Source organism: Blennius ocellaris (assembly GCF_963422515.1).
Source record: "Blennius ocellaris genome assembly, chromosome: 8".
In the NCBI taxonomy this organism is placed as follows: Eukaryota; Metazoa; Chordata; class Actinopteri; order Blenniiformes; family Blenniidae; genus Blennius; species Blennius ocellaris.
This window is the reverse complement of record NC_137657.1, coordinates 14,056,733-14,080,078: the sequence shown is the minus strand read 5'-3', so window position 1 is coordinate 14,080,078 and position 23,346 is coordinate 14,056,733. Positions and strand designations below refer to the sequence as shown.

The 23,346-nt window shown below is 37.9% G+C and overlaps 1 protein-coding gene across 1 annotated transcript; it reads left to right on the top strand.

Moving 5' to 3' along the window:
- Positions 1-15,336: 15,336 nt before the first annotated feature.
- Positions 15,337-18,641, top strand: LOC308133190 (cell adhesion molecule CEACAM6-like; the record flags this gene model as incomplete). The annotated part of the gene is made up of 5 exons (XM_080500491.1): positions 15,337-15,341; positions 16,342-16,658; positions 17,784-18,059; positions 18,191-18,439; positions 18,571-18,641. 5 exons carry the CDS (start codon positions 15,337-15,339, stop codon positions 18,639-18,641), a joined length of 918 nt encoding a protein of 305 aa, XP_080356617.1.
- Positions 18,642-23,346: the final 4,705 nt, after the last annotated feature.

Sequence of the window (23,346 nt, the reverse complement as noted above, 5' to 3'; positions counted from 1 at the left end):
AAGTAAGAGTGGCTGGTAGAACAGTTTATCAACACTGACTCTGTTTTGTTATGAATCATTAAAACCCTCTTGTGGAACACTTTGGCCTCACAAAGACTCTGGTTGGAGGCCTTACTGTGTGGAGTTTGCATGTTTTTCTTGTGTGTGCGTTGGTTTTCTACAGTTTCCTCCCAGAATCTCAAAAAAAAAATTGTTTGGGGCTACTGCCACCACCTTGATTTGGATAAAGTGGTATGGAATGTGGAAGGGTGGTTGTAATCAAGTTATGAGTTTCTCCTTCTCTACCACTAAGACACTCAATCTCTGGATTCACAATTCATCAATATAAAGTTGCATTGTGTGGTTAGAATTTTTTGTTTCGTTTGATAGTTTGGTTTAAAATAATCCACAAAGAAATGTTTTCTCCATGCAAATAAACCCTGGACTTCTTTTTCCTGTCCTCTCTTCTTCCTCTTCATCCAGTTGAGAATCATTGGAGCCAATGTCAGCTGATAATCAGGGTTCAATCACACTCATATTCACACTGATAGGGAATTTCAAAGTCACCAATTAACCTTAAACATGTAATGGGACGGAACTGGGATACCCAGAGAAAACCCTCACACACAAAGGTAGAACATGTTGAGAATAAGCAGAAGTCTCAAACTTTTCACCATCATGCAGCCATGAAATTGTTTGTGAACTTTGAATTATCACTGTAAGTTGTCATTATTAGTGAGTCGAAACCTTCAAAAAGTGTTAAACAAATGGTCTGAATCCGCCCAATAAGGTGGTTTTTAAGATAAAAAAATAAACTTGACCACTAGAGGGAAGCATCATCTCACAGCTGATGACAGCAGACAGGTGAACTGCAGGACAGCAGGTAGGAGGAGATTTATTCAATAAAACAAGCTGCCAGGCTGAAAGAACCTCTGATGGTTCAACTCTCCTCTCCTGCACTGCTCATGGTTTTAATCGGTGACCATGTTGCCTTTATTCTTTATTCTCTGCCTGGGCTTTTTAGGTAAGGATCTGTTTCCATTGGTGTGATTAATTTTAAGTCAAATCTGGCTCCTGAATTCACTGTCAGGTTGTTTTATGCAGTTCCGTTATGGTTGAAGATCGTTTAAAACAGCTGAAGTTACAGACAAAACTGAGAAAGAGAAGAGAGGGGCGAAAGAGTCAGGAGAAAAATATTGATACGTGGAGTTCTCTGCTTTTCAGAACAACGATTCTTTTCTTTCTTTCTTTCTTCCTTTCTTTCTTTCTTTTAATCTCCTGTGTCTCACACTGTCTGTCTGTTTCAGGTGTAACTGAAGGAGCTGGTGTTTTACCAGATGGTCTGGATGCAGCCATTGAAGGCTCAGTGTTGTTCACAACAACAAAAACTCCACCAGAAACTCCGTTTACACTCGTGACCTGGAACTTTGGTGTAAATAATATTGGAGTCTCAACTCCTTCTGGAGAGGCGATTACAGAAGTGTATAGAGACAGGGTCACTATATTTCATTCTACTGGATATATGGAGCTCAGGAGTCTGACTGCTGCTGATAGCGGGGAATATGCAGTCAATATTATCCCTGCATCTGGTCCTACTGAGATTGGAACCACCACACTGACAGTACACGGTGAGCAGCTTTTAATTACAGCTGAATGAAAGTGCAAACGTTTTTCTGTCATATTTTTTAATATTCATTTAAAAATAAAAATAAATTGTCTTCTTAAAACAACTGAAAGGTGTCAAGTGTGTTGCACAGTAATATATAATATATTAATTTACATATGTTCTTAAAGCTACTATTTTAATGGGAAATTTGAATAATATAGTAACTCTTTTAAGGTTTCGACTCACTAATAATGACAATTTACAGTGATAATTCAAAGTTCACAAACGATTTCATGGCTGCATGATGGTGTAAAGTTTAAGACCTTTGCTTATTGTCAACATGTTCTACCTTTGTGTGTGAGGATTTTCTCTGGGTATCCCAGTTCCGTCCCATTACATGTTTAAGGTTAATTGGTGACTTTGAAATTCCCTATCAGTGTGAATATGAGTGTGATTGAACCCTGATTATCAGCTGATATTGGCTCCATTGATCCTGAACTGGATGAAGAGGTAGAAGAGAGGACAGGGAAAAGAAGTCCTGGATTTATTTGCATGGAGAAAACATTTCTCTGTGGATTATTTTAAACAAAACTATCAAACGAAGCAAAAAATTCAAACCACACAATGCAACTTTATATTGATAAATCGTGAATCCAGAGATTTAGTGTCTTAGTGGTCGAAAATCATTCAACACTAAACAAGCCAACATCGATCAAAGTCGACCTCTTTCTACTAATGATGAAGGGAAAAAAACTGACTGAGAAGAGACGAGACACAATAAACATGATTCACCATCGGATTTAATAACTTTATCTAGTTATCATAATTATTATAATATTGCAACATAATACGTTAATTACAAATATTATAAGATTTTACGTTATGCCTATTTTATTCAACACCTGAAAAATGTGTTAAAATATAGTTTTTTACATTAATGCGTAGTCAGAGCTTTATTGGGCGAAGGAGAAACTCCTAACTTGATTACATTAATCTTTCTATATTCAATACCAAGTAAAATCCTTTGTACCCTAAAATGGATTCAGTGCATCTAGACAAATATGAGAACTGCAATTCAAATTCAACAATAAATCAAGTTTGTATAGAAAAAGGCCAAATGTCTGAACTTTACATCAAATCTTGTATAATTTTACCATATTCTTATTCAGCAGTGATATTATTGTGAAGAAACGTTGTCTCTAAAGTTTGACCGTCATTCAGTGTTGATTAATGATTCAAGTAGAAACTTTGAAGAGATGCTTTACATGAAGACAATACATTGGATTGAAGTGAATTCCTCCAGTCACTGTACAGCAACTGTTTTAAGGATTGGAATTAGATTTTGATAAATATATCCTCTATATTGCACAGTTTTATCATTAAACCATTTTGTTTTTCCTCCAACAGCTCCAGTCTCTAATGTCACAATAGATCCTAAAACTGTGAACCTGGTTGAGTTTGTGGATTCTCTCAAGCTGTCCTGCTCCTCCTCTGGATCCTCGCTGTCTTTCCTCTGGATTAAAGACGACTTTGAGGTCACAGCCAGCGACAGAGTTCAGATCACTGAAGGAGGCAAAGTGCTCACTATTGTCAACGTGACCCGTGGTGATCAGGGGAATTACATGTGTAAAGTCTCCAATCCTGTCAGTAGTGCCACCAGCGATCCTGCAACTGTTACTGTCTACTGTGAGTTTGTAAAATAATCAATACTTTATCTCATAACTGCACTGACTTAAGTGTCAAGCAAATCTAGTTCAGTCATACCCTGTTACATTATATATGTTTTATAGCTTTATGTGAACTAGTTTCATTCTGTAGCACAAATAAATCAATTGGATTAAAAGTTAATTTATTTCAGCAAGTGTTGTATATAACCCTATTTAGGGACTGCAATGACTATTATTTAAACAGATTTGTACATAAGTTCGACTTTTTAATGTTATGTTGCCATCTTTTAAAGGAAATACGTACCTCCTTTGTAGTTATTTTACAGTTTTATCATTCAACTTGTTACATGAAGCCACCTATTAATTCCACTTTGTTTTTCCTCCAACAGCTCCAGTCTCTAATGTAACAATAGATCCTAAAACTGTGAACCTTGTTGAGTTCAACGGTTCTCTCAAGCTGTCCTGCTCCTCCTCTGGATCCTCGCTGTCTTTCCTCTGGATTAAAGACGACTCTGAGGTCACAGCCAGCGACAGAGTTCAGATCACTGAAGGAGGCAAAATGCTCACTATTGTCAACGTGACCCGTGGTGATCACGGGAATTACACGTGTAAAGTCTCCAATCCTGTCAGTAGTGCCACCAGCGATCCTGTAACTGTTACTGTCTACTGTGAGTTTGTAACACTGGCTGTTCTTTATCTCATAATATCTGCACTGACTTGTCACTCAACATTTTATAATCTTTATCATAGAAACAGAGTGTCTGTTTCTGTTCGGGTTAGTTAATTTGATATTTACTTATTACTTGAAAAGTGATTTCTAAGTTAAACTGTCATTTAGTTTTGCATTTGATTATTGATTTTCCTTTGTAATTCTTTGATGGTCCAGGATCAGCAAAATAATGCCACAGGTTTCAGCCGATTCCTTTTTCATTTGCTGGACAGTTTATTTTTTTGGAATGATATTCTTGTTTGCTGCTTTGTACAAATGCAACTGAAATTATCTATCTATCTATCTATCTATCTATCTATCTATCTATCTATCTATCTATCTATCTATCTATCTATCTATCTATCTATCTATCTGGCCATGTTTTTGCAGGTAGACACCACGCACTTGCAAGTACTGCAGGTTGTGACCGTCGCTTTAGTGGAAATGCATGTAAAGAAATTGGTTATATTGAAGGACACCATGGTTTAATCTGTATCCAGTTTTAATCCCTGGGCCTTGTTTACTAAATCCATTCAGTGATGGGAGCTCTTGAGAGTGAGGATGTCGGTTACTTGTTTAGCGATGTCGTATATGACAGAGTTGATACTGCTGACAAGAGGTCTGTGGAGCACCATCTCTGTACATTTTGAGTAGCTCATTTTGGCAGAGAACAGACTCCTGTTGACATACAGTAGGTACTGTTGGCAGTCAATGATTCCATCTTTTCATAGATTTTTTTTTTTTTGCCACTCTTGAAGCTTTTTCTTTCTATAGCTACTAGATGGATCCCATTTGAAGGCTTCATCGGTGCTGGTATCATTCAGAAGAGTGAAGAAATTATCCTGGTCATCAGTTATGTTTAGAACCAGCAATGCATCTTCCTATATCTACGAGGAGGCTGGATCATTCACATCCTGGCCCCGCTTGATCTATAACGCTGTAATTTTGTATACCACGTTTTTCGAGTAACTAACAATTTTTGAATCTTCGCGTTTGCTTCTCCACCCAGACGGCCCAGAAAATGTCAAGTTGACAATATCACCAGCAAAAACAGACCATGCAGCAGGATCAGACATCACAATGGCCTGTTCAGCTGAGTCCAGACCTTCTGCCCACTTTACCTGGTTTCTAAATGGATCTCAGGAGCTGGGCACTGGATCAGAGCTCAAACTGATGGATGTGAATGAAAATCACAGTGGAAGCTACAGCTGCCAGGCCTTCAACCCCGTAACTCTGAGATATCAAACATCTGCCCCTTCAACCCTTGGTGAGTCTAATCAAAGATTTCAGAGAAAGAATATGGTGAGGAATATGAAAGCTTTATTTAATGAGGAAATAGCAATATTTAGTTATTGTGACACTGACAAGTTTGTATTTACACCTGGGTAAGTCTCATTGCTCATTTTATATATAGAATATGGTGATAAATATGAAAGCTTTATTTAATAAGGAAACATTGTGTAGTTGTTCTTGCACTGACAAAAGTTCAACTTTAATGTACAACTTTTGCTTGGAGACAAACATGTGAGCTGCTACAATAGAATTAATAAACAACATGGAATTCTGAACGATTGAGGCCAATCAACTGATGCACCACGATACAGCAGCACTGGAGCGCAACAGGACAACAACAAACTACACTTTCCAAAACCAAAACATGCTACAGCTCAATTTGCCACAATGCACTTGTCAATGACAGACTAAGCGTGTAGCAATATATAGCGAAATGAAAATTACCCTCACAATCATTTTTGATCTGGGTCACCACCAAACCATTTATTCATTTGAGATATCGTGTAAACAAACAGACATACAAACAGACATACAAACAGACAAATAACCGTGGATGATTTTATAGCCTCCTTGGCGGAGGTGATATGGTAGCTCACCAGGTATCACTCATTTACTGCTCTGTTCAGCTTTGAGTTTGTGATGCAAACTACTCTGAAATCAGCTCCTGCATAAGCAAGTTGGGTTGTTTTCTTTTCTATCTAACACTTGGTAGTTTGATTCCCATCATTCCTTGTCAATGGGAATGACACTGAACTCCAATTTACTCCCAATATTATCTGAACTCCTTGTATGGCAACAGCTGCCGCTTGTGTGTGAGTGTGAATGATCCACTGTAAGGGAACATAATGAGCTCATTCTTAACTGGAACTTGTTCTTGTAATGAGATCAGAGTGCCAATGACCACGACTAATGTGCAGCTCTAAGATACATTTGAATGTGTTTGATATGTTTAACATTAGATTGTTTAAATAAGCAAATGGAGCTGTGCTCCGAAAATATCAGTAAATCACTCATCATCGCTGGTATTTTCATGGTCTTAGAGGTTGTTGAAAGCCCTTTTCATTTAAGGTGTGATGTCATAAATGCTTAGCTTGTGCTGAATTATTTGCTGTCTTTATTCTGTTCAATCTCTTATCTGGATTTGTTTGGTTCACTGTCAATTCTTTTCAAAACACAAGCCACTGCAGGTGAATACTTTCACTGAAAAATGTGCACATAAAAACTCTTTTGTTTGGCAAAGATGATGGACATTGTGGTGCTAAATAGTCAGACAGACTTTTAGACTAAAAGTTTCAATCCAAGCTTAAAGGTAATGTCACTCAGTACAAAATATACAGGATGTGTGTTCGGAATAAGAAGTTGCATATTCATAACTTTATTCAATTACACAATAGCTGTGTCTCTGCCTGGTATCCACAGAATACTTTTCCAACTTTATTTATAATTTGTTGTCATATTATTTATTACATATTCTTCCTTTAATTATATCTATATGTATTATCTTCAAGTCCTTTGAGGTCAAATTCTTCTGACAAAGTCCTTTTGTCTTTTGACCAACAGAGGAAATATCAGATGCTTCTGTCAAGCCAACAAATCATCCAGTTGAAGGGAAAGGTGTCAACTTAACCTGTGAGGCTTCTGGCTTAGTGTGGAGCAGGAAGTGGATGAAGGATGGTTCAGATCTGACCCTGAATGACAACATGAAGCTTTATGACAATAACAGAGTGCTTTCTTTCACCACTGTGACCAAAGAGGACGGAGGAGAATATGTCTGTAATGTTAGAAATCCCATCAGCAATGTGAACGTTACCTACTCCTTGATCGTAAACTGTAAGTAGTGTGATGTTCAATTAAAATTAATTGTTCAATGCTAAAAAGCCGAATCACAATGTATGAGTTATATTTTTTATCCTTTTGTAATCTATGACAGAATAAATCAGATAATTATTTTTTTTAATTACTTCACGCTCACATTATCCTCTATTTCTATCCAGTCAGGATGAAGTTTTTTTTTATCTGTTTTTCAGATGGACCAGAAAATGTTAAAATCAGTGGTCAAAACCAGATACAAATTGGAAGCCCCATAAATCTGACCTGCACTGCTGACTCAGTGCCATTGGCAGAACTCACCTGGTTATTGAATGAGACTCAGATTTCTCAGTCTTCTGGGTTCATTAAAAACAATGCTAGCTCTTCTGACAGTGGCACGTACACCTGCAAAGCAACAAATAATATAACTGGGAAGTCGGCATCTGTTAAGCACAAACTGTCTGTGACAGGAACCTCAGGTAATTGTCAATATTGTTGATTGATTGTTGAAAATACAATTTTTAGAACATCCTTTTAGCTTTGCATGAAACTGTGTCTTTCTAAGAGCCGCAAAATAATAAAAACATAAATAAATTAATAAACATCTAACACAAGTCCGGGTTTTGTACAGATCCAACACTTGGCATATTTCTAGAAACAACGTTGTAAACGTATTACATGAACAAAGACGGAGAGAAATTGTTCCTGGGGGTGATGAGCTGGGGTTTTAGAATTTTGTGACAGGTACTTTCGGGGCATTAATTGTTAATATTGTTAATATTGTTAATAATTTCATTGTATAATGTTACAATAACATGTGATGGACTTTCTGATGCATTACAGTATTATATAGTCTTACTTTTGGTTTCTCCTCTTGATAAATCAATGTAAAACGATGTATTTTTCTGTATTTGTGTTTTCAGCGTTGCCCGATGAATCATCAGGTTGTGCTGCTGGTTGCATTGCCGGGATAGTAATTGCATGTATCGTCCTTGTTGCTGCACTTGCGGGTGGAGGGTACTTCATCTATCAGAGAAAGTAAGTAACATTGTCTTGGCAAGGTTCACTTGTAAAAGCTCAGCTAACACTAAGTTAAGGTTCATTCATTACATTGTGTTTTTATTTAATATTTAATTACTTATTTCCCAGCTACAACTCACAGTCTCGTACTACTTGAGGATTCAGGCATATTTGGTTGTATGACCACTTTGTTTTATCTCCAATATTAAGGGGGAACATTGAAACAAAACCAAATGTTGTTGATGAACATGAGTATGACAATATAAAATATATTTGTGATGCAAAGTGAAAGTGATGAATCTTTTGAAATTGTTGCTGCTTTATTTGTTTAGAACAAGAAAATCACTATGAAAATGCTTCAACAATATATGATAAAGTGTTATGAACTCAACTTTCAGGTAAGTTATACTTTATTTATGTTATATAGAACATATAATTTGTTTTATATATATTGCATATTTATATTATATGTGATATCAGCTCCTTATGTTATGATTTCTAATTTTGCAGATGATCCAAAACTTTGTAACCAGCCATGAGAGGTTTTCAGTGATGTCCCTTTCTTGAACAGAAGAACTTGTCATTATTTTATCACATGTATTGTTTCTGTGATGCCATACTATTATTCTTGCAAGACATCTCTGTGCACTTTTCCCTGTTTTTGATCAATTTTAAAATTATGTTTTTGTATTTTTTTTTGCATTTAATGCATTTTTGCACAATTAATAACATAAAGGCATTTTTCTCTCAAAATTGAGAGGGTCAGGATGAGTGGTGGGTGCAGATATGTGGCCATGGAGCCAGCTTTCCAGGTGAACCAGGTGTACAGGTCTGTGGTGGAGGGGAGGGGGGTGCCAATGATCCTGCTGGCTTTTCTTGTTGTTGGAGGTTCAGCTGCCACCAGACAGTGAAGCAGCTCACCAGGATGTTTTCTATGGTTCCCTGGTCAAAGGTGGACATGATGGGTACCGGTGCTCTGGCTTTCCTCAGTGTGGAGGAAGTAAACTGCTGCTGAGGCTTTCTCGCCAGTGAACCTGGCTGTACAGTCGTGCGTCAGCAGGGTGAAGAGAAGAGGCCTCAGCACACATCCCTGGGAGCTCCTGTGCTGAGCATGTTGGTGTTTGAGCTGTTGGAGCCCACTTTGACTGTTTGGAGTCTCTGTGAGAGAATCCATCGGCCAGTTGCAGGTGGAGGCGCTGAGTCCAAACCTGGTCAGTTGGAAGATGATTAACCAGCTCTGTCAGTGGCAGACTGCTGCAGCCAACACCAACACCCATTTATATCTGCTGCTGTTAATGTGTTCAACAGTACAAACTGAATATGTGTAAATAACACCAACACTGAATACTGTAAATATTGTAAATATTCTTGCTTCTATGTGTATTTTTCCCCCATCTGGGTCCCTGTACTTCTGTATGTATATAATATCCAATTATAATTACACACAGGCTATTCTTTTGTGTGCCACTATTGTAACTATCTTTTACTAAATGTGCAAATGTGGAGCTGCTCTGTTGACTCAATTTCCCCATGTGGGATTAATAAAGTCTGATCTTGTCTAATCTAAATGACATGTTAAGCTTCTAAACAGAGCCTGATCGAGGGCATGGAAAGTTTAAACCAAAACCACATCAATGATCAACTAGTGGATGAAGCTGAGCTTCTCTGATTAAAGGTTATTTCCTCATACGTATTTTATATTCTCATAATAAAGTTACTGTCATTAAAGGTTATCTATCCTAGTTTCAGCAACAAGGTCACAGTGAAAACTTTTTCTTTTTTATCGGTGACTTGATAGCGGTTAAAAAAAATAGAAACAGCTGTGAGATTATTCATCATCGATGGAGCAATCTCAGATGAGCTCACTTAAACAGTTGAGGAAAACATTTTAACTTATTAATGCTGAAAGTATGTTTATATGCAATAATCGATAATGATCAATTTATTATCAACCACGTATCAAGAACATAAAGAATATATATTAATGATTTCTTAACATGAAATTCCTGTGTGGCCAATTTAACACTGGAAGAGTTCATGTCAAACCAAATATCCACACTGATATGTTCGGCACTTATCAGACAAAGCTGACATTATAGTTGTCTGTAATTTACAGTAAACAAACTACACCTACTGGTACCAGAAATACTCTAATATCAACACTCATGACACGGCAACAAAGTATAACAGTTGTTCTCACATCAGTTCTGCATTTTCATGAGGACTTACCTGCAAACATCATAAAACAAGTATGAGAGGGACAACAGGTTGTTTCGTCCCTTGCTTGTCAGTCTGTAAAAGGATGGTGAAACACACCATGCTGTCCCCGGGAGCCCCCTACTGGCTCAGCACATCCCATAAAAAAAACCCACTTTATATTAAAATGTTCCCATTTGCAGGATTTTACATTTTCCATCACAATACAATACCAATATAAATTTGACTACACATTTATGTATGTGACATGGAGCTGCTCTGTTGACCCAGTTTCCCCATGTGGGATTGATAAAGTGTGATCTAATCTAATCTAAATGACATAGAAGCTTCTAAACAGAGCCCGAGGGCATGAAAGTGTTCAACCAAAGTCACATCAATGATCAACTGGTGGAGGACATAAAGCTTCTCTGATTAAAAGGTTATTTCCTTGTACAAATTTTCCATTCTCATATTAAAGTTGTACCATTTTGATTTTAACATTTAAATTAATCTGATTTTGCAGCTTCCAGTTATATGTAATTTGATTACCGGTAACACTTTGTGACCATGTCCTGTTAATGAACAGAAATCTGTTGAACAAATAGTCACATTTCAATACATTTATTCCAGTTGATGCTCCAAGTCTTCTAAAGAGCTTCTTCTTCTTTTTTTGTTTGAGTATCAATATTTTTTAATTGTTGTGAAACTCTACGGCCTCCTTTCTTCTGAATACTTTCCGAAGGCTTTAAAATGAAGTTAAGACTTGTTTATCTAGAGCTTCAGATTCAACTTCCAGTGAAGTTCAATATTTTATTTGTCCAAAGAGCACATTTGTTTTGGTCACCATTTGTTCAACTGCACAGGTATTCAGAGACCTCATGAAGCAACTGATCAGGGGTTGTTGCAGGATACAGTGAAATGCAACTTTGCGTTTTCATCCAAAGTACCAGGCAGCTTTTGTTTTTTTAACTGGCAGCTTGAATAATAATTACGGTCACCATCCAGGTTTTTCCTCTAAATTACTTTTCAGTGTCTGTATTGTTGCCTGAGTGTTGCTGTGTTAAGCTGGTACCGAGTAAATCATGACTGTGTTGAGTTAAACTGTGCAGTTCTGCATTTGAATGACATACTGTAGTTATCCATAGTAATCCTCTCACGCTCAGCCAGCGTGAACATGCTGCTTTTCCCAAGTAACTGTTTAATATGTGTGACTGTACTGTTTATGTCTTGCCTGTCCCAGATGGCCCAGAAAATGTTCTTTTGAAGTTGTCTCCCTCACAACAATACTTTGAAAAGGGATCAAACATGAGTAATGGTGTGCTCAGCTGTCTCTGGGCCAGCTGCTTTGTTTCCATGGTTTCTGAATGGAGATAAGCTGCCTCATACCAATGCACAGCTCACGCTGACGAATGATCAGCGAAGTCAGAGAGGCAAATCCAGCTGTTAGGCCTTCAACAGAAAAAACTATAAGTTATCAAACATCTCCAGCAGCACCCATCTCACTGTTAAGAAAGCCAGATTGATTAAAACCAACAGTTAAGTTCTCAAAACATTTATTACTCGCATTTACTCTCCTTTTTCATGCTGTCTCCTGCAGCTCTGCCATGGATCCTCCTTTCCTTCCTGTGGCTGGACGACTTCTCCGAGGTCACCGCCAGCGGCAGAGTTCAGCTCCCTGATGGAGACGCTCACGAGAACCAACACCACCCGCTTCGACCAGTCCATGGGCCGTACAGGTGTACATCAGCGATGCGATTAGCCAGATCATGACTCTTTCCATCCATTAAAAGATTAGCATGAGTGTGACAACTGACCCGTGTTTAAATCATCCATGATGGTTTGCATCAAACTGATTAACACGATCATGAATAGTGCCACTGATCATTCATTGATATTATGGAGGAGTTTTACAACATAGGCTACCACAACAATGTAATCTGCATGCTCGAAGGAACCTTAAAGTGGGAAAAAACAAAGAAAACATATACCAACAATGTGTAAATAGTAATGCATACTTTGTTTGGCAATGTACCATGATGTCAAGGGACATTTAACATATACTTAAACTAACACAACACTTTTTTCACGTTGCGAATAAATGTCTGATCTCACAAGGTTTTATTAGACTTCCATTGTATCACATCAGTATGTGTTTAAAAGTAAAGGTCTCTGCTGCACAGCTGGAATCAATACCTTATTAGTAGGGATTTCTCAAACATAACAACCTGTGAGAACACATGGAGGCTCTCAAGAGCCGTTCTCACATTATGGTTTCACTTTTTTTTTTTTAATTCAGCGGTAGTTTAACAGCATTTTTCTATTTATTTTTCCAGAGCCAAAAACCAGCATCCAGCACATAAAAAGGTGAGCATTAAACTCAATGTCACGACGGCAGTGACTCATGAGATTCAACAGTTGTCTTGCTGTGACCTTGTTTAGTGCAATTAAATGTGAAACTGCACCAAGAAGGCCTGCAGCCTACAGGAGAATGATCTGTATTCAGTTCACACTGAAGGTCAGTTTCAATGTTTGTTCTGTTGATCAAAGTCTTGGGCCATGTTTTTAATCATTTTTGTAACTGCTGAAGCAGCCTAAACACAATAGAAGAAGTACATGTCTCAATAAGGGAGAATGAGGAAAACAATACATTTGAATTTACTTTAATGCTTTGTTCACATTAGTCTCCTGTACTCTGCTTTCCAACAGAAGCATCTTCAGGTGGCGGCTTGCTGCTTATACAGGTTATGGGTAGAGGAAAACCAGGGGAAAACCCACAAAGGAGTTGACATTAAGCTCAGAAAATCTATATGCTACCAACCTGACACTGATGATCATATTCGTTCTACAGTCAGACATGCCTGAAGGAACGGACATGAGGAAGGGAGCATCCACAAGAGGGAGACACAGAAAAACCTTGGATAAAAGTTGGATTATGAGAGAAAAGAAAGAAAACAAAGGAGCCATGGGGTGATATTAAAGATTCAAACTATTGTAGTCTGATAGTGTTTGAGAATGATCTCTCACCACCCAGTTCCACTACAGGTGGAGGCTGAAATGAATTCATTAGCCACTGATTAATTCCTCCAAAGAGTGGAGGTATAATGATGTGATAAATTATGAATTGATTTTTTGTAACCGAATATTAAACAAGTGAAAACCCTATCTGTAAATTCTCTCAAAACAAGGAAGAGAATAGCAATGGTGAGCGTTATAGTCATAGTGGTGGCATATATGCTATACATTAAACCAGTTTCTCATTTAGTGATGACAGAACAATAGAACAATGGCTTTTATCAGCAGTAAAATATTAACAGATTTTTAAACAAGCAGATACGATCTGGAAGCAGCCTCACTCTGCAGGTTGGGGAAGAGGGGGGGGGGGGGGTAAGAAAACACCATTCCATGACCCTCAAAGGATTTTAATCACATTGCGCAATGATGTGGTTGAAAACTTAATTTGTTCCAGATGAATATTGTTATGAAAATGTTGTCTTTTAATAACACTGTTTACATATTTGTTTTTTTTTAAAGCTAATAACAAAGAAGGAAAATTGGGAAAAATCATGACTGCCAGATTTCTCCTGCGCCGCTCTTCTTAAGTGCAGTGGTCAGTTCTCGGGTCCACGAGTCTTCAGGTATCAGTCATTTTTGTGTGACGCTTCTCTTTCCCAGAAGCTTTTCTAGTATATTTCCATCTTTTCTCTTGGTGAGTCTGACCTACTGTTCTTCGGTTCTTGCCATTAAAAGTTCACTTTAGCTCATTCAGGAATTGAAGACCTTTGAATTCCTCTGGCTTCTTCCTCTTTGGAGGTGTATCTCTTTAGGTGGGTGCCAACAATATTTGACAGAATTAAATCTAATTACTGTATAAATAAATATGCACCAGCTTTGCCATATTTAGTTTTGTTTTACGATAAATTGACCCATGACTCATGTAAATGCCTGTCATGACTGTTTGCTTTTGGTTGCGTTTCTTTTTTTTTGAGTGGGGTTAGGGGAGTATACTGTTTATTCAACTGTGCAGTTCGTATTACTGTACATTCACTGTGATCTTTGAACAAGTATGAAAAAAAACAGTCAACAAGTACCTTCAGGCTTGTAAAAGTACAGATGCCAACTGACTCCATGGGTAGAGAATCCCTCCTATATTCCATCAATTATGATCATGAAATTAAATAATTCCAGTTGCTTGAATATTTCCAGTCATCAATCACAACTCTAAATCATTTTAAAGCTTTTCTGTATTAAAATAAATACTCTCTTATCATTCACTACTGCATCCCAAGAGTCTGAGTCAGAGGGTGTGTGACACCATATTTGAACTCAAAGCAAGACTTACAAAAGTTCATTGTTATTGAGAAGCTGCACATCCGATACTGTATGTGGTGACGTGCTTCCCTCCTCTGCAGTCACACATTCACATGGCAGGAGTTACAGACCCACGTGACTCTTCAGTGACTCAGTGTTGTTGAACTGATTTAACTTCTGTGTCACTATGTAGACGTTTATTTCAAAGTCGGCCATTCTGGATTGGCAATTAGGACTAATGTCAGTAATAGAAATGGAGTTAGAGTCTGTATTATATCTTAACTTCATTGAATCAGCTTGTTCACAGACAGCGAAGGCAGCGATGTGGTTGTGAGTCACTCCGGAGGAGGCTGAGTGTCTCCTGGGGTTCTTTGATCCTCCTCCTGGAGGAATGCTACGGCTCACTGCTGCTCCTCAAACACCACGATGGCGATGAAGGAGGCCCAAAAGCACTTACTGAAGAGCTCATAAAACTGATAAACAACAGCCTGCCTCCCGAAACGCCACCTCAGTGACTCAGGCCTCCACAGAAGGAGACGTAATACAAAATGTTATGTATTTGTGGAAAATCCTGACCGAGGCATCCATCCAACCATTTCTTTTTGATAATGGTTAATGCGAGGCAGAGTCGATCCTTGACAGGTCACCAGTCCTTCACAGGGCAAATCCAGAGAGATAGATACTCAGAGAAACTCAGAGAAAACACACACATCCGTAAAGAGAACATGCTGTCACCACACCTACTCGCTATGGGGTGAGAAGTACTACACTGTTGATATTGTGAAATATATCAGTAAAGTCCATTACATTACAGATCTGTTAAACTAGATCATAATTTAGATGTTGATAATATTTATTTCTAATTATGTGCAGGTAAAACAAAAGCAACGTTGGTAACAAGGTGATGAAATGAAATATGCCACTTTTGAATTTTTAGTCTTGAGGGAAAAAAACTTTCTTTTACTTTTTTCATATTCTCTTTTTCAAGAGTGGATCAGATGACATGTTTCATCTTCAACTGTCAACATTGGTATCAAGTTGGAAATTAGTCCTTTTAACATTGCTCTATGCAACATATTTTTTTTGTATAATCTGATTCATCAAAGAAATAATAACATTTTGTTGAGTTAAGCTTATGGGACCAGTTCATTTATCGTTTTTGGGTTGTTGTTTTTTTTTTTTAAACCAAGATTAGGATTATCTATCCAACGTTGTTAATGTGTTCTTTGGTCATTATCTTAGTCGGAGATATTTTGTTTTTAAATGCTATTTGGATGGATAACTACTTTTTAAATAAAAACAAACAATATTTCTCAAATGAAAAGTCTTTCAACTTCAGTTTAGGAAACTCCTATCTGACCACAAACAGGCCGAGGAGTTTCCTGCACTGTGGTTGTGTTTGCACTTTGTGTGGTTTTTATGAGCGATCGGGGGGCTGGAGCCGGTCCTGGGATGTGAGGGTAGGACAATAAAAGCTGCAGCACCTGTAACTCTCCTCGTTTCAGATTTTGGAGCACACCGTGAAGCGAAGAGAAATATTTGTAAACCATGGAGAAGTGCATCGTCTGGGCTGCTGTGATTCTTGTTTCATCAGGTCGATCTCTCTTTAGATGATGTTATATGGAGAATGCTATCGGCTTTTAATCTGATTAGATCATCTATTACTTAATTTTCCTTGCTATTTAGATTTAAGATGTTTATGTTGCCAAATTACTCTCAAAGTTTTGCTGTGTTGTCTTCTCCTCATCAGGCAGGTGTACAGGGGCGGGGATTTTACCCCAAGGACCTGTGATTGGAGCTGTAGCAGGGACAGCGAAGCTGACCACCAGCATCAGACCTCCTGAAAGACCATTCCTGTCTGTCAGCTGGAGTTTCAATGAGGCGAACATCATCACTTCCACCAGTAAAAACGTCACTGACGCTGGGTACGCCGACAGGATCTTCCTGGACAGAGCCACAGCTTCCCTGGAGCTCAGAGACCTGAGGCTGGAGGACAGTGGGGACTACACCGTCAGCATCATGCCAGACGGAGGACTGCGGCAAGAGGGCAAGATCACCCTGAATGTGTATGGTGGGTATCTATCATCTATCAATCAATGTTATTCCGTGCATTCAAAGTTTATGGAAACATGCAAAAAGGAGGAATGCTTCCAGATGAGCTGTCATAAGTCCATATGATACTTTTCATCAGTGAGGACAACTGTACTCCATAACTTACTATATATTCATACTGTGCTTTCCAGACTATAGGTCACGTTGGAGTATAAATTGCATCTGTCAAAAAAAACATTGTGAAGAGGAAACAAACAAGTATAAGTCACACTTGTGTATAAGACGCATTCACTCTTCCATGCCGGCACACATCTGCACCGTCGATAAGCCTCAGCCAGCAGCTGCTGTTCGAGGTCCCAACTGTGAATTTGTTCCCTCGGCTCGTGAGCTAAAAGCGCCACTGGAGACCGTCTTTGTCTTATTCGTCACTGTAGCAGTGTCTCTGCTTTTCTCCAGTCTCTCACAACTTTCTCGGAGACTCTGAACTTTTTCTGCTGCTCGGTTTCCATTTTCTGCTGCATATTTTTATCACTTTAGTTTATATTCTGTCGTGTACCTTTGTCTTTTTGGCTACATTGTGCTTGGACTGTCAGTCAAACACTCCATATTGGAGGTTTTGCAGTGGTACTGTCGCTGTATATTTTGATATATATGTCATGTTGTAAAATGAGCATACAATATGGCAGAGAGTACAGGGATTGTCATGTTTCAGACAGTTAAAAAAAATTTTTTTAAGGCAATGAAGTGCTGAAAATGAAATGTTTCATATTTTGTTGTTCTTTGTGTCTTTCTAAACTGTCTTGGACTGTTTATTCAAAATTAACTGAGTGGATTACAAAGTACTTCCTAATTGAAATGCTGCTTGACTGTTGAATGTAGTTTGTCTCTTTTAAATCAACAGAATCAACAAATGCAAAATAAAAAATTGTTTTAAAGTTTTAATTAGTATTCAGTAACAACAAAAAAAGCTGATCATGTATTTCCAGTTTTAACATCCCTACTAAGTTATCATACCATGATAAATCCCTCTTCAAGAGTTATGATGATATTTTATATGTTGGTGGTTCAAGATTTGACAGCATGATTACAACTTTATGCTCTTATCTATCTTATTACTATTTTCACTGAACTGTCACACTGCCAGCACTCATATCTGGAGCCAGCATCAGCAGCCCCTCTGCAGTCCTCATAGAAGATAAAAGCTCCACCAACCTCACCTGTGAGGCCTCCGGCAACATCAGCACCACAGTGTGGATTAAAGATGGACGCCCTCTCAGACCCAGCGAAAGAGTCGTCTTCTCCGCAAACAACAAGACTGTGTTCTTACAGCCTGTCCACAACTCGCACCACGGCACTTTCCAGTGCCGAGTCAGCAACCCGGTCAGCAGCTTGACCGTGGCCCACAATCTCATCGTCAACTGTAAGCGCTCGAAGGGAAATCAGAACCTCTCGTTTCAAAGTGAAATCAAATGGATTTTCTGAAAAGAAATTTAAAAAATAAATAAATAAAAGTCTGCACTTTGTAGTTGTAACACATCTTCGTCTGTGCAGTTGGACCACACAACGTATCCATCGTCGGACCCTCCCCAATCTCCCCTGGTCCCGGAGTGGCCCTGCAGTGCATCGCGGCCTCCGTCCCTCCAGCAAACTTCAGCTGGACGTTCAACGGCAATGACACGCATGTGAACAGCTCCTTGTACGTTATAGAGCAACTGGAGGTCGACAACTTTGGAAACTACACGTGCACTGCCAGAAATACTGTGACCATGATGGAAAACTCAACCTTTCTGAACCTGAGAGGTAAAATAAATTCAGCATGAATGTACTTCTTACATTTTTTATGTGGAGGTTTTTTTTTTTTTTTTTTTTTGCATTTTAAAACCAGTTGACATCACAAGTAATGGTGTTTATTTTTCTCTTTGCTCTTGAAGCATCGTGCACTGCTCCCTGTTGCTCATTCTCCATGTTGCTCGTCGGTGCTCTGACCCTGAGCCTGAAGTGAGAAGACAAGGCAGGTCAGAGCATATTTGATAATAATGTTATTTATTGACAACATTTGATGTTGCTGTCACTGAAATTTCACACTGATTTCTTTTATTTGATTTTTTTTTTTCATAGGTTCTCCTGGAAAAACAAATTGCCCACAATGTGTTTCACATCAGATGTTTTCTCATCCAAACCAGTTTGATGCCTGAGCTCTTTATTCCGGAGATAATGTGAAGACTCTCGTGTTGAAACTTGTTAGTGGGAAATCTGCGCGATAAGATGATAAAATATAAAAGCAAACTGCCAGCATGAGATCAATTATGTCCATGCCTTTAATATTGATTCATTGCTTTAATTTGTTGTGCATTATGCTCCATGTATTGGTCATCGGAGTGCAATAAAAGTCTGCTTCTGCAACAGATTACAACGCAATAATTTTCTGTTCTGTAGTAACAAATGCAACACTACTAGTCCTTGGTGGTAAATCATCAAGTTTGTGGTGGTTTATAAAGTGAACTGCACTCCAGGGCCTTTTTTACCCCCTAATAACATGGAAGTTGTTGTTTGATTGTAAACTGAGAATTTTCCTTGTGGGTGACAAAAAGTTCAACAGCATTGCTTCACTGTTGCATCACCTCAGTACAAACATTTTGCTGAAGAAGTTTGAAGTGCTTTTTTTATTAACAACAATCGCCACTGGACTGTCAGCGTATGGACTCATTTCTCCTTCCTTTCTTGAATAAAATAATCAGACTGGCCAGAGGGTTCTTAAAGAGAGCCTGAAACCACGGCCGTATGTCAGGTGCACAAGTTTCCCCCCCACAGACCAAAAACATCCGTTTGAAGCTTTTGGGTTGTTTCAATTGCACTGAGCTGTAAATCTGATTTGGTGTTTGAACTGTGATCGACAGACGTCGAGAGCTCAAAAACCCATAGATGTAAAAAATAAAGACTCATTAACTTGATCACAGATTATTTGTCATAAATTCTATTATTTCAGTCTTTTACAAGACCTGAACATACACTTAAGTGCATTTGCTGCTTTACCATCCACTAATTTGTCAGCAATATGAAAACGTTTAGTGTCTCGCGCTCACTTGGCCGAGCACAACTCAGGATGCAGAGCTGTGTCGACTCCACTTCTTATTCCTCTCATGCAGCAAAGACCTGTAATTTACATGCAGGCAACAAGCTGAGCTCGGCCAACTGAAACAAGCAGGGCTTGGCATCCCAGACCTGATTATCCCCTTGAACACCTGGGACTGATTTAGCCTTGAACGCTGATTGGTGGAGATAATTATACATCACTTCTATGAAGTTCATCTCCTTCAGGAGGGTTGACATGAGGTCACTGGTGCGAGGCTTGAAATCAATGCACTGTTTTGCTGTGAGCTCCTTTTATTTATTTATTTATTTATTTTTAACCACTGTTATCATCCAGCATCTCAACGGAAACGCCTGATACTTTTGACAGGCTGACAGACTGAGTACGTACCAGGTAATATGTGGACAAAGTATATCTTCTCCTTTCTACTTGACCCTCCGCATCTTATTGATGGTGATGGATGAGTGGTCAGGTCCAGCCTGTCCATCACATTTAGTATTATGGGTTCTGTCGACCTCCAAGAGTGACCTTATATACTTTATTGCACTGTAAGTGGATACTTTAATTCTCTTTTCCAGTTGCTGTGTGGTGCTGAAAGCGTGTGATGAAGCTCGATCAGTGGTTTGCAAAGTGTGGGAGAAAGCGTCACATTGTTTTCCCACATAACAAGATAATATTGTTAACAGCTGGTGGGATTCACAAGCAAAAAGACACATTACAATTCTCCTGATAGTAGGATGCTTTTAATTAAAAAACATATCTGGCAAACGCCAGTCTGTAATTGTTGTACTCAACTTATGGTTTTGCTGTGGAATGCTAGTTTTAGAAAGTGTGTTTTAATATTATAATGGATAGTTTGACCATATACTTGCAGTTTGTGATGGTATCTCCTCAAAGCATTGAAAGGAGGAAGCCGCTCACCCAGGCTCATCAAACACTCCAAAAAACTTCAGTACCAGATGAAGATAAGCAACACAGTGAACTACTCATGACACGGGCTTTATTTATCAGACTAATCAATATTCCGCAGATGCATGAAGATAACAGAAGCTCGAGTAACACTGTTTATCTTTAAACAATCTTTAATCACCATGAAACTCAGGCAATCAATCATTTTCAGGGTGAGCGTAGTACATCACTGCCCACAGTGGAGTTTTACATCAGTTTACCAAACAGCCTTTAAACTATTATGTGGCTGTAAAACTTTGAAGTTGTAGTATGTGTTCATTTTTAGCTCAATGCATAAAATTATAAACATATTTAACATAAAAAGAGGAGTCCCAGTACTGTGGAGACTGTCCTCTATCCCGCAAAAGAAAAAGAGGGCAGTTATGCTTATAAATGGCGCCATAAAAAAATATATATATATAATGGAAATGCTACCAGGTTACAACAAAAGAACCTCAGCACAATACAATGACTTACTACTGCCGTCTAGTGCACAAAGTTACACAAGTCCTACATATCGTACCTTTAAAGCCAACAAAGAATAGCAATTTCATTGAGTTGCAGATCATCTACGATTTTTAAACTAATTTATTCAACCTTTTGAACAAACTCAAAGAGAACAGGGAGCACTGGCAATAACAATGTAAGAGCAAACAGCTGCTCTCTCTCTCTCTCTTTCTCTCTCTCTCTCTTTCTCTCTCTCTCTCTCTCTATATATATATATATATATATATATATACATATATATATATACATATATATATATATATATATATATATATATATATATATATATATATATATATATATATATATATATATATGCAGCTGTTTGCGTCACTGTCAAACCGACAGCAGTGTGTTTTCACCACATGAGGTCCCTGTTGTGCAGGATAACGCACAAAAACCTGATCGCCTTAGAAATTATGCTGCCCTGCTTTCACGGAATTGAGTTGAAATCTCAGATTTTCACCATGAACAAGAGTAACATGAGAACTTTTGGGAACTGTGTTATTATCCGATGAAAGTTCCCGAGTACTGGGAAATATCCATGCTCTTTTGTGAGTAATACATGTTATTTGTTTTAAAAACCTAGTTTGCGTCTTTAATAGCACAATTAAGTATACACCTCATTGCACCTTGTGGTTTACGTCACCTTATCTGGTTTCACTTGTCATTGTCAACTGTTTTGCTCGGAGAAACTGTGGATCTGTTGATTCACTTGTTCCCCTTTGCAAAACGATTATGTCTTTTTCCTGTTTGCCACACACGGACTTGTCTGATATTGTGTCACACAGCGGGTTTTAGTCTGTTACCGACAAAGCAGAAACCTGGCGGATCTCTGACTGTCAGTTCCCTACATGTTTAGAAGTACAGTTCTCTTAATAAACAAGGATTAAGTTACGATTTATCAACTTTTTCCACTTTATATCCATCGTCTGTAGACGTGCACGATGACCACTTACTACCGATCATCCAACTTACTGCTGCAGCTGATTTGTGTGGCATTTCTACAAGGTAAGAATAAAGTTTCTAACCTTTGGTAGTTGCTGTGTTCGATTCACTGATTCAAAGTAATGCAAAACTGTTAAAAATATATATTTTTTAAATACAGCTCAGCATTTCTGCACAGCTTCTTGATATTGGATGCTCTGGTTTCAGTTCTGTTGACAAAAACTAAAATAATCTCACATCCGAAATCTTACAAAAATTCAATGACAAAATGTAAATAAGAAACTCTGTAGTTGTTTTTACTGATTTATCTAAAGGATTGTACGTGATTGATCATTGTTTGCTACTGAACAAACTGGAACGTTTTGACCTAAGAGGAACATGTTAACATTAGCTTACAAGTTATTTTAATAACCATTTTCAGTATGTGGTAATCAATGACACTGAATTACACCGTAAAAACATGGCCTATGATTTTCCACGCAATTGCGTTTTGAGACCGTATTCATACTTACTGCAATTTCTATCTTTGCAATTTCAAGTTAAATTTCATGAAAAATGTTAACATTTGTAATTTGCTGAGTAGAAAGGGCTGTGTTGAAAAAAAATCCTTCAATATTAATAAAATATCACAAAATAAAACTAAAGGTATGGTGTTTAGAGGTGACACAGTTTCTCAATTTATTTTGGGTTAACATGGAATGACTTTATGAAACAAAACCCTCAATTTTCTACGTTTTTCACTTATTGTGCCCAACATGTCCTATTGTACTGAGGTTGTGGGAAAACATGTACCATGAAACTTTCAAAAACAGCTCCCAGATGAATAAATAATGGCGTTTTTTTTTGGTTTGTGTTTTTATTCTAGTGATCTATTAAATATGCGGTTGCAATTCAAAAAATGTTTCTGACATTGTGTATTTAAAAATATTGGATGTATGATATTGGTTTCACAGTAAAAGCCTTCATGATTGTATTCAGCTGTTTTTGTTTGTTTGGTTTTTGGTTGTTGTTGTTTTTTAAGTTAAAAGAATATAAACATAATTTAAAAGCTGAATAAAGCTGTTTATTTTCAAGTCACAAAAAAGTAAAGTAAAGTGAGAATGAATGTACTATTTAGATGTGTTTCTATTCTGGGAGTTAAACTGAAACGTTCTCATTTATGAAATTAAATGACGTATGTTGCTGTTAACTTTCCGAAACTACGTAAAATAAA